The sequence below is a fragment of the Salvia hispanica genome, chromosome 2, assembly GCF_029641045.1.
Source record: "Salvia hispanica isolate PSC_SH4W2 chromosome 2, Shi_PSC_v1, whole genome shotgun sequence".
Classification (NCBI taxonomy): Eukaryota; Viridiplantae; Streptophyta; class Magnoliopsida; order Lamiales; family Lamiaceae; genus Salvia; species Salvia hispanica.
Genome location: NC_142693.1, coordinates 39,216,011 through 39,227,883, shown reverse-complemented (window position 1 = coordinate 39,227,883; position 11,873 = coordinate 39,216,011). Strand labels below are relative to the sequence as shown.

The 11,873-nt window shown below is 36.0% G+C and overlaps 2 protein-coding genes across 2 annotated transcripts; one reads left to right on the top strand and one right to left on the bottom strand.

The window, feature by feature from the left end:
• Nucleotides 1-2,466: 2,466 nt before the first annotated feature.
• LOC125214653 (uncharacterized) lies at nucleotides 2,467-3,156 on the top strand. The gene has a single exon (XM_048115773.2). It carries the CDS (start codon nucleotides 2,564-2,566, stop codon nucleotides 2,981-2,983), a length of 420 nt encoding a protein of 139 aa, XP_047971730.1. The 5' UTR covers nucleotides 2,467-2,563; the 3' UTR covers nucleotides 2,984-3,156.
• Nucleotides 3,157-5,070: 1,914 nt separating this feature from the next.
• On the bottom strand, nucleotides 5,071-7,134 carry LOC125201843 (monooxygenase 2-like). Its single transcript, XM_048100107.2, has 6 exons — nucleotides 6,950-7,134; nucleotides 6,730-6,876; nucleotides 6,557-6,625; nucleotides 6,255-6,423; nucleotides 5,949-6,177; nucleotides 5,071-5,856 (listed from the first exon to the last, which is right to left on the bottom strand). Exons 1-6 carry the CDS (start codon nucleotides 7,012-7,014, stop codon nucleotides 5,330-5,332), a joined length of 1,206 nt encoding a protein of 401 aa, XP_047956064.2. The 5' UTR covers nucleotides 7,015-7,134; the 3' UTR covers nucleotides 5,071-5,329.
• Nucleotides 7,135-11,873: the final 4,739 nt, after the last annotated feature.

Below are 11,873 nucleotides of genomic sequence, written 5' to 3'. Positions count from 1 at the left end.
TCGCCGGCCCGCGAATGGGCGTCGTAATTATAACGTAATAATTTTTTTTATATATAAATTCGAAAAATTCGAATTTAATTAAAAAAAAATTCAAACGGTCAAATGACCGTTGGAAACAAAACGGTCGAATTTTTAATATATTTTTTTTTTATTCTTCTAGAAATATACTCCATACTCCATTTACCATTTTACACATAAACACTACTCTCATTCTTCATTCCTCTTCCATTTTACACACAAACAATTCTCTCAAATTGTTGAAAAAATGTCCAGTGATGGAAACTCCAGCAGCGGCGGCGGGTCCAGCAGGCGGCGCTCCGGCGGGTTCGACTTGAACTCGTTCGACGATTGGGTGAGCATGTACAACTGTTTGGGTACACCCGGTTCGTCGCCGGGCACCCAAGGCTTGACCACCCCGCCGGCGTACCAAACACCACATTTTGATGTGGATGCATACTATCGTCCCTCCCCCCCAGAGGTACGGGCAATCGCCGGGATTATCCCAAATTCCGGAGAATTTTTTGGCGCTTGAACGCAGTTTGCCCGACTGGGCAATTGGTGGAGGCTCCGGCTCCGGCACGGGCGCCGGCGAGATCAACCTTAGGCTAGGCGTCAATGCCGAGGAGGAAGATGAGGAAGAGGAGGAAGCGGAGGCAGAGGCTGTGGGAGACGGCAGTCGTCATCCATACAGTCAAGCCGAGACATTGGCTCTGTACGACGCTTGGATCAGCGTCTCGTACGATCCTGTCGTCGGGAATCAACAAACCCACAAGTGTTTTTGGCTAAAAGTCACCGAAGTTTACAACGCACGAAGGCCGACGAATACCGTTCCCCGCAACGTGAAGATGCTCCGCAGTCATTGGGACCGATGCGACAGAGATGTCAAAAAATTTTGCGCGATATACAGGGGAGAAGAGGCGAATTATCAGAGCGGAGCCAGTGGAGCCAACATTCTGAGAGCGGCGTTGCGGGTCTTCAAAGATGATGTCGGCAAAGATTTCAAGCTTGTCTATGTTTGGTCGCAAGTCCACCACCTTGAAAGGTGGGCTGGCGGTGTCGAGTCGGGCTCGAAACGCACGAAGCGCACGGCGCGTGGCCACTACTCGTCTAGTAATGGCGGCGAAGGCAACACCTCACGTGAGGGCACGCCAACCGATGATGCAGGGGGGTCTTCTTCCGGTGCACGACGTCGGCCGCAAGGGACCAAGGCGACGAAGGCGGCTAGAGCCAGGGGGAGAGCGAGAGCGAGAGGGATGGGCCGCGGCGGACCAAGCCAGGCGGGCGAGGGCTCGGGCTCCGGCACGGGCATGGGCTCGCACACCCTAATGTCCATGTACCTAGTCGCCACGATGGCGGACCTTTCAAAAATGAATCCTGGCCAAGTTGCAGCCCATATGGCCGGAATTGAGTATATGAGAGCTCAACTTGGTATAGGTGCACCGCCGACTTCGGGGGATGATGATTCGCCAGCGGAGTAGTTTTTTAGTTTCATTTAGAGTATTTTAATTATGTATTTTTTTTATTTTTTAGGATTTTAAATTATGTATTTTTTTTTAATTTTTAGGCTTTTAAATTGTAATATTTATTTTATTTTAATGAGGTTGTTTTTATTAAAATTGAATTTGTTGTAATTAAAAATAAAAAATGAAATTGAATGAATAGTTAAGAGATGGTTAAGAGATGGAGGGATGCAGGTGCTGTCACTTAATTAAGAGATGAGCTGAAAAGTACAGTGGGGCCCATGAATAGTGAAGAGATGAGACGGTTAAGAGACGGATAAGAGACAGCGTTGCGGATGGCCTCACATTTGATATGAACATGAATTTTAAGAAATATAAAAAATAATTGATTGGAATATGTAGTCTATTTTTTTATTCTAATTATAATAGAACGTGAATGAAGTTTATATTGGTTTTATAATAGAATACGTGTAAAGTGAGTTAGTGAAATGTGATTTTTACTTATCATTTATGGTAAAAGTGAAATGTGACTTTTATTGTACGACCGATCGAAATAGCAAAATATGACTCTTATTTTAGGACAGATAGAGTATTCTTTTGAATCTTGATCCTTGCCAAAACCAAGACAGAAATCCCTAGGATAAATTCTATGCACGTTATTGTGATTTTAAGAGTGAATATTCGAAAAAAAAAATACCCTTTTAAACATAAGAACATAAATATCACTTTCCTAAATAAATTATGGAGTATGAACATTTTCATCATACTCCTATGAAAAATTTAGGTTATTGTATTTTTAAAAATTAGATTATATATAACTATGTCATACATTAAAAGAAAAATAAAAAATATTGGTACACCATGTTGTTTAATGAGGAATTATGTTGAGAAATTGTTCCTATATAACAACAGAGTTTAGTGACTTGTTGTATGGGTCCAAAATGCAGGCCCAATAGAAAATTCAAAGACGGCCCGTTTCCAGTTACCCCTTTGGCAAGAATTAAAGCTTTCGTAAAACCCTAATTCCCAAAACCTCACCGTTCAATCAATCTTCTCGATCTATCCCACCTAATCACCCTCCATCTCCAGATTTGAGCTGGAAAATGGCTGCCAGATTCAAAGAGCTTATCAAAAAATACGGTAAAGTAGGAGTAGTGGTGCATTGCTCAGTCTCCGCAGCCTCAATTTCGGGCCTCTACGTCGCGATTAACAGCAACGTCGATGTCGAATCCTTACTCGAGAGGATTGGTTTATCTAATCTAGGCAAGGATAAGTCCAAGGATGGCGGTAGATCTGATCCGCTGCCCGAAAATGCTGAGATAACGACGAAAGGCTCTCCAGAAATACCAGCGAAGGAGAAGAATCGTACGACCGAGCTGGCGGCATCGAGCGGCGGCGCTCTTGCTCTAGCGATCCTGCTGAATAAAGCTCTGTTTCCGGTCAGGGTTCCGATCACCTTAGCTGTAACACCAGCCGTGGCACGGTTTCTGGCGAGGCGAAATATGATCAATAAAAGTGTATGAGTGATTTCCTATTTCACTTTGTCTTCTTTTTTTGTATTCAGAAAATAAATGAATTAGTGACACCTTTGTTGGAATGTGAGTGTTTGGACTAAAAGCCACATATTTAGTTTAGATTATGGAACTCATATTTTGAACATCAACTTCACTAATAAACATTTTATCTGCTAGTGTAACTTTATTGAAGAATTAATTTGATTAAGTTGTTTGTGGTTGGTGAAAGATTGGGTTGAATATTTTGTTTGAGATTCGAGATGAATTAGTGTAGGATGAGTTTTTGCTAGGAGTTGATATGTTGTTGATTGCGGTTTTCAGTTTTCCAGATTAGATGATTTTAATGCTTTGTTTGAAGCTATACTATGTTTCCTAGCCTGCTTGTGCTTGTCACTATATTATCGAAGAAGACTTGATTCGTTCCTAACTTCTTGTTACTCGATGTCCAAGGAGAAATAGAGGATGCCTAGATTAATATAGGAGTAGCAAATAAACTAAGTTGTTGTATGCCAAGTTAGTTCACTGAGCTCACTCCTGAAAGTTTCATTACCCACTTAGATGAGGAAAACTATGTTCTCTCAGTGTTTCCGTGTAGCCTTTCCTGGGCGATCATTTAGTAGTCGTTTTCATCCATTTTTGAATATATAGGCAGCAAGTGAAGTGGTAAAGGGATTTGAATGAAAGAATGAGAGAAACTGGGAAGTTTAATGGATGCAGTACAATGGAAGGAAGGGGAATTGTTGGGATATGAGTTGAGTATACTCTATTTACCAACTACTAGTACTAGCTAACCCTGCTACGTTATTGGTGTCGGCGGCGGCTAAAGAGGTCTTTCACTCAATGCAATTACATCTCTAAAGCATGTTTGATAGAGTAGATAACTCATCTAGTAATGGAATTCTATGAACAAATTGACCTAGATTTTCAGCAAATCTTCAATTGTGCAACTTTTTTGGTATCAATTTTGAAATGGGTGAGTCAACTTCAAATTAAATGTTCCAGCGTTGGATTGGGATTTGTAATGCTCTCTATAACTAGACACCCCACCCGATTGTAGACAAGTCAAAGTTTAAATATGTAGTCTGGGACTTTACACAAGATCTTGTGCAGAAACAAGTGAGACTCGTGCCTGTGCCACATGCCCAGCCTTTCGACTGAACATCATTTTCAGACTATTTTTATTTAATTTAATTTATTTCTTATTTTGATTTAATATTTTTAAAATTGATGAAAATAATGATATTATTAAAAATAAAACTTCCTTTATTTTTTGTTTTATTTGACTCTACACTATTTTTTTTTCTCCCAAATTTTATTTTTAAAATATAAATCCATATAATTTGGTCTTTTTTTCATTTTTCCTCTAAACATAAAATTAAAACTAATACTATGGCAATCAAAAACAAAATATTTAAAATATTGAAAACATAAAAATCCACCTCACCTCTCTCTCACCATTCTTGCTCTCCCCTTCATTCTTCTTCCCAAATTATGTCCTCTCTCATCTCCACCTTTTGTTTCAATCAATCAGAAGATAACGAATGGGCCAATATTGTAGGACTTAGTCGGTGCAAGCTAGACAAGATCTTCTAGAATGGAACAGAATCATAGAATGAGGTCACTAGCTACTATCATGGTATCAGTGTCTCAACTGCCTCTTCATATCTAGCCAAAGGATTAAACTTGCAAGATCTGGCTCAAGATCTGGCTTAGGTCTCTTAATGCAATCCATTACCTAGGCTTCCTGAAGTGCTCTGCAAACGATTGGTGTGATTACATCGCAACAAACATTTAATCATTCCAACAAAATTCCCAGCATTGTAACATGGATGCATTAAGGATATTGGTTTTGTAGTACCATCGTGGAAGGATCTTTGGTTCTAAATCCTAGTGAAGGCAACTACAAGCACCCTAAAAGAAGAAAAATATTGAGGCAATAATGCATTGTAATATGGAGTGATAAGGAGAATGATTAATTCAGTATATTTTCACAAAGGTCTCCAAACAAGCAACAAAAATGTGTGCAGACTATATGATGAAGTACTGGAGTAATCACCTATGGGCGCCTTGGCATCAGATACATCATCGTCTTACAATTCAGTAAAAATATATTCTCATTGTACGACCAAAGAATATATCCAGCTTCATTAAAATATGGCCTTGAGTTCAGTACACAATGCACGATGCCCCTAACAGCTGAGCATGCAGTAAACTAAGGATTGCTAAAGCCTAGAAATTTGGAAACCACTGAGTTCACTCCGTCACAGCCAACAATAACCTAGGACCACATCATCGCATGATTACCAATTTTGTATAGTACTCTACACCTCTACACCTCAACACTTAGAATCACAATCAAGAAACAATAAGATCACCACAGTCAAAACTAGCTTTCTTAAACACAACTCCAGCCATATACCTAGCCAAAAACTTATCCCTAAAAAACTGCAGCAAAACCCCATCACTCTGTTGTATATAACCTACAATATACGAAGTACTAATCAGATCGAAGCATCTCCACCGTCTCTCCCTCGCGAACTTCTCCAGAGCTTCAGTGATTGCATGGTGTTCGTTGCCTTCATCATTCCTCTTCAACGCCCTTGCCAAAAGCCTGACTAAAATAACACTGTCTTCCAGAGCAGAGCAGCCACCCTGGGCTATGTCGGGTGTCAGAGGATGCAAGGCATCGCCAATTACACAAATGTTGTCCTTGCTTATGTTTCCCCATAGCATCTCCCACGGATATCTGAACCTTAACGGTGCACACACCATGTTTTCTAGCTCGGTTTCTTCAAATACTCGCATGATCTTATCAGAGACTTTGCCAAGCTTGCTCAGCACGAGTTGTTTCACCTTGGCCGGATCCTCCACCATCTCTTTCTCTACACCATTGGAGTTGAACAATGAACATAAGCACACACAGTGCAAAATAGAACAAAATTATAAACTAGGACAGAAAGATATATATGAGTACCTAGGGATGAAGGCCGAAAGGTGATAAACCAATAAACCGCATAATCATCACAAGGGATAACACCAAATCTAACACCCTTTCCAAAGAACTGGAAGAACTTGGCCTCCAAACCATGTCCATCCTGAAAATTCACGAAGCCCCTAACAGATGTTCGACCAGCGTAAGCCGGCGTACTAAAGCCTAGGAACTTGGACACCACAGAGTTCACCCCATCACATCCAATCAAGACCTATTCAAAGCCAATAATTATATTACATGGAAGTTTTTAAGATCTCGAGCAAGCGTTCTTGCTTGTGCATCAACTACCTTAGTTTCCAGGACAGTTCCATCGGATAGATGAATAGATTTGGCATGATCTTCACTTTGTATATGAACCACCTTCGAGGAGTACCTGATTGTACCTATTGGAAGTTCATTTGCTAGTGTTTCCAGTAGCACTCTCCGATTCACACATCGAAACTCAAGATCACCCCCCCTTCACATGTAAATGCAGTCATACATTAGTTAGTTAAACCAATCAATCTTTTACTGTGCACACAAAATTTTTACATTACAAGTCCAAGCATCCCCGGTGATATAAAGCTACCTTTATATGAAACAACACTTACTGTGTATGTGAATCTCTAAATGGTAGCTCTGCAGTCTGAACACCAGAACTAACTGATGTAATCACAATTCTGCAATACAAGAGCAAACTAACTGATTCGAAGGAGAACACTTCAGAAATACTATCAATTAATTGATCTAAATTTAAAATAAAAAAGGGGGATATCTTTGTTACCCACTAAGTTTGTTGTATTTTGCGCGAAGTATATGGCCTACGCCAATAGCATCTAGCGCCCTCCAACCATTCGACCAAATTCCTAAAGCTGATCCCGAAGTTCTCAAGCTATCTGCTGACTCTAAAACTACGCTTGAAACTCCCAATCTACGATTATCAAATCACAATAACATGCTTGGACCTTGATTGAAAGATTTGAGAAGGTTTTTACTGAGGATACCTGAGTAGCCCTAAAGATGTGGCAAGACCAGCAATTCCAGCTCCAACGATCACTACATCTTCCATGCCGACGTCGTTCTTTCGCTTCTATTGAATCTATGATTTGATAACTGAAACAAGAAAATCAATAATTGAATCAAATGGATAGATGATGATGGTGATTGGTGAAAGTTGTGACGCCAGTCAATTCAAAATTACATACAATTGTGTTTATATATGGATAATTGGATATACACGAAGTTGCAGTCATTGCATGAGTAAGCTTCGGTTTTCAACGTAGTTGTACTAAAATTGGAATTTAATGCATGCTTGTATAATTTGGCTTGGGCCTAGCAAAGTTAATAGTGTTATTTAATAATATGTTGGGCTACTACTGTTTTTATAAGCGGCCCAATTAAAAACCAGATTGGGCGGGCTAATTATTTCGCCTAAATAAACTTCCTTGTTTTTATTTTCTCAAGCCGCTAAATAGTCACTATATTTTTTTTTATCTTTGTATAATGCACTCCAAAATATCTATCTATCTAGATATGTATAAAAGGCGAGTTTTGAGCCGTTTTTGAAATTTTGTGAATTCTAGGTATAGATTTGAATATTTATAAATATAGGATATAAAAATGCAAATATTGATGTGAATTTAGTTTTCTAATAATGACGATAATTTATTTATTGTGATAATGCATGAGCGTTACACATGAATGTCATTCATATTTATAGGCAGTTACGTTGGAAAATCCTTCTGATTTTGACCAAATAATATACTATTATCACTACTAATTAAAATGAATTTAGACGTAATTGCATGAGCCGTTACATTTCCAGTGTCCACTTGAATTCAATTAAATTTCTTATCATAAATGGAGGAAACTGAAAGGTTTTTGAATATCGCTCCAATTCATTTGTTTGGACTATAAATATATGATAGTAGTTGATAGTTAGCAATGCACCCATTTGGTGCTTTATTTTCTGCAAAAATTTTGCTTGATTTTAGGTATTCTTCTAAATTTCAACGATATTGTTTTTGCTTTTGATGTATATTTATACATTGCTATTGTGGCATAAGATCATGTTCACATCAAACAATTTTCGAATTTAGCATCAAATTTAATATATGTATCTATACTATTATTATTGTTTGTTTAAAGTTCTTATATAGATGGAGGCAATCTGATTGGAAAAGATGACACGAACAAGGGGGGATGAAGTGCTGGAGATTATGACTGGAAAAGGTTAGGTTATTGGAGATAGAGACGAGCGAATAAAAAATCTTTAGGATGGATACTAGAATAGAAGAGAAGATGGAGAATCTTTAGGATGGATACTGGAATAGAAGAGAAGATGGAGACGGATTAATTCTTAATTAGGAATAAATTTTTTTATTAATTCTAATTCGTTGATCATATTATTTATTGAGAATTTTTACTGAAGTTACTAAGCAATATATTTTTATTTGGTTTTATATATTTATATAATGAATTTTTATTGCATATTTTTATGCTTTTAGATTTCGTATGATGATAATGTTTATCATTTCATAAAATTATTTCATTGTGTAAAATAAGTTGAGGAAAATAGAATGGATCGTGCAACGCACGGGAGTGATACTAGTTAATAATAAAAATGAAGTGGAAATATGACAATTCAAATCACTGGAGTCTGGAGTAATGGATATCATTTAAAATTGTCTTATTTGCTAATCAGGATGCCAAATTAAAATGTACTATATGGTTACGTTACAATCCAAAATTCCAAACGAGATATTAATAAAATTGGGTAAAAGGCAGTATATGAGTATAGTAGTATGTAACTTCAATCAAATAATAAAATTATTAATATGCTTAGAGAAGCAATGACCTATTCCACTTGGAAAAGGACCCACGCATTTTTATTTCAGATTCATCGTTGATTTGCAATATTCCCACTGTGACCGCAAGGAATATCAATAAACTATGCTTATATACATGGATCCGTTGCATATTTTTCAACACTTCTGCAATCGAAACATATATGTAAATCAATTGACCATTCCATTTTGAGCACATCTCATGAATTAATTAATTGCGGAATACTCCCCTATGAAACATTTCCACAAATTATTTACAATTTTTCTCATATACATGTCAATGTCATACTATACGTCATGACTCACGATTTCACTAATGATCATAAGATAATAACTTTAATTATTGTGAGAGAAAAAAAAAAAGTATTCTTAATTATACAATCATGAAGATCTACACTGAATGCATCTCCATACTACAAAATCTAGATTTGAATGTCACAGAATTTTTTTTTCTATAGAGCAATCAATTCCTACGTTTAGTGCAATAGTAACGTAATTATGGAAAATAGAACTCAAATAATTAATTTAGATAAATACTTTCCGATTGATTTGAAGTTAGGTAAATTGTGCCTATCATCGATCAATTGAGTGCCAAGAAGTTGGAGCATTTGACCGAACACGTCAGTTTTATAGTATACTAAGTACTTGTAAACGGAATGATATGTAAATAAAGAGTAGAATAAAATATTTAGATAACACCTGCAACTATTTATACTCTAACTAATTAATTGCGTGTGAACTAATGTAAAAGTAAAATAGAGAAGGCAAAAGTAGTTAGTCGACGTTGTTGACTTTGTAAAGGAGGCATTATGCATGGAAACTCATAAAATTTCATTCTTGGGAAGGTTCTAACTAAAAATGATATGACTTGATTCACAATCATTGTTCTGTATATTTTTGTTACGTAGGTGTATCCTATGATATTGAAATTTAAGCTACAAAATTTTTATTTGACGGCCGAGAAAGTGATGTTATGTCTTAGCAAGAAAAATCTTAGATGAAGATGATAATTGATTAATGTTAACGACCCCACGCGAATGAGATTATATAATTCATATTCACATGACAATTACATGCATCTTTGAAACTTCACAGTAATTAACTTAAAAAAGGTCCCAACAAAACATTGATATTGTAATGAGAAAAAAGGTACTCTTCTCTTCTCCTTCTCAAGTATTGAGTCGTATTCAAATTTTATAATATTCAAATAATTAAATTGAAACATTTCTTTTTTGACATAAACAAACATTAAATTATCTCTCCTACTTTACTCTATCTTATCTCTTCTACTTTATTTTATTTCCTATTTTATATATCTTTATTGTACTTATTTTTTATATAATTTCTTAATTTTCGTGTCTAAAAAAATGTCTTAATTTAGTTAGGACGGAGAGAATAGTTTGTACTCCGGCCCTCCGTTCCATAGTAATAGAGTCATTTTGCCATTTTGATACGTTCCATAGTAATATAGTCATTTCTCTTTTTAGTAAAAGTCAACACATTTTTCCACACCTACTTTACTCTCTCTTCATCTCTCTACCTTTTTCATTTTCCACTTTATTCTCCTTTTACTTAAATCACCTAACACAATTTTTCTTAATCTTCATGTCGAAAAGAAATGCCTCCATTATCTATGGAACTGAAGGAGTATTTGAAGTTATTGGCCAATTATCAAAAATTAAACGTACGAATTTCGGGAGCTTTTTTGAGTAGTTATAGTCTTCAATTATCTTTTGTATTTATTATACTTATCAGAAATTTTTGTTAGTTTTCAAATAGGTTGTTTGTTTTACACCCAGCAATCAAAGTCATTTGAAAAAAACCAATTCAAATTATTAAAAAGATAAATTGAAAATCAAGCCACATAGCAAACTACGATGGCGATTCGGTCCTTGACGACAATGAAATACTTTGATGATCTGCGTACTGCACAAAGTATTCAACGCCCCGTTGAGCACTCCACTAGTGATGCCTTAAAGCGTGTATATGATAATATGAGCAGTCCTATATAAGAAGGGGCTCCACCTATTGAATGCAGCAGAGAAATTGGAGGATTGTCTGGGATTTGAGCGGAAGAAGAAGATTATCCTTTTTCATTGTGAGTCTTCCGGTGGTTATGATAAGCCACACCCTCGTGCACTATGTTTTTCTCTTCTTTTTTTTTTTCATTCTCAATCGCCGGCCCCACCTCTCTATCCATTTCATTTATTCTATCTCAATTTACACAAATCATTTATTTCCTGTTATATTTGGGATGGATAATGTTCATAGATAAATGTGATTAGGAATATGTTTTAGTGTTAAATTCACTAAAACTTGATCACTCTTGCCCGCTTAACGTAACCATTCGATTTTTGTATTTTTTTTAAATTGCTGTTATCATTGTAAAATTTGTTCAATTATGATATTTGAGTGAAAATATTAAAATTGTGCATATTTTTCAAACAGCTATCCCTATCTGGCTATACCCAACAAATGTTAATCTACTCATGTGCGTAAACCAACATGATGTTTACTAAATAAGTTTATTTTAAGAAGCCTTTTTAATATATATTTTTCCAGGGGGACGGGTGTTCATATTTTAATCATAAGATATTTTTAGAACTATATGGTGTTAGAGTTTATTTTACTATCATTAGATCTACTTAGAAAAAATAAATCTAATGACAAAACCACGTCATTAATTAGATTTTTGAATGACGGAACTTATAGTATGGAAAAAAAATTTAATAATGATAATGGTGTAGACAGGCGACTACTGGGGCCTGGGATTGGTATGTAGATTTATTTGGTCTTAAGATTCTAGCAAGGTTATTTTCAACTTATGGACTAATTTAAATTAATTATATCTATCTTAAATATTTGTACAAATCCCATATTGTCACATACTACGTGTGGTTTCATATACTAACAAATTATAATTATTGACACAACAAAAATAATCCACCTTAAATCACATAATAGACATCTATATGGTTGAGGTTAAACACCATATATTCCCAAAATTTAAATTTGAAAATTTACATTGAGGTGAAAATAAAGGAGTAACTAAAAATAGTGAAATGGCCAAACGATTTCCTCA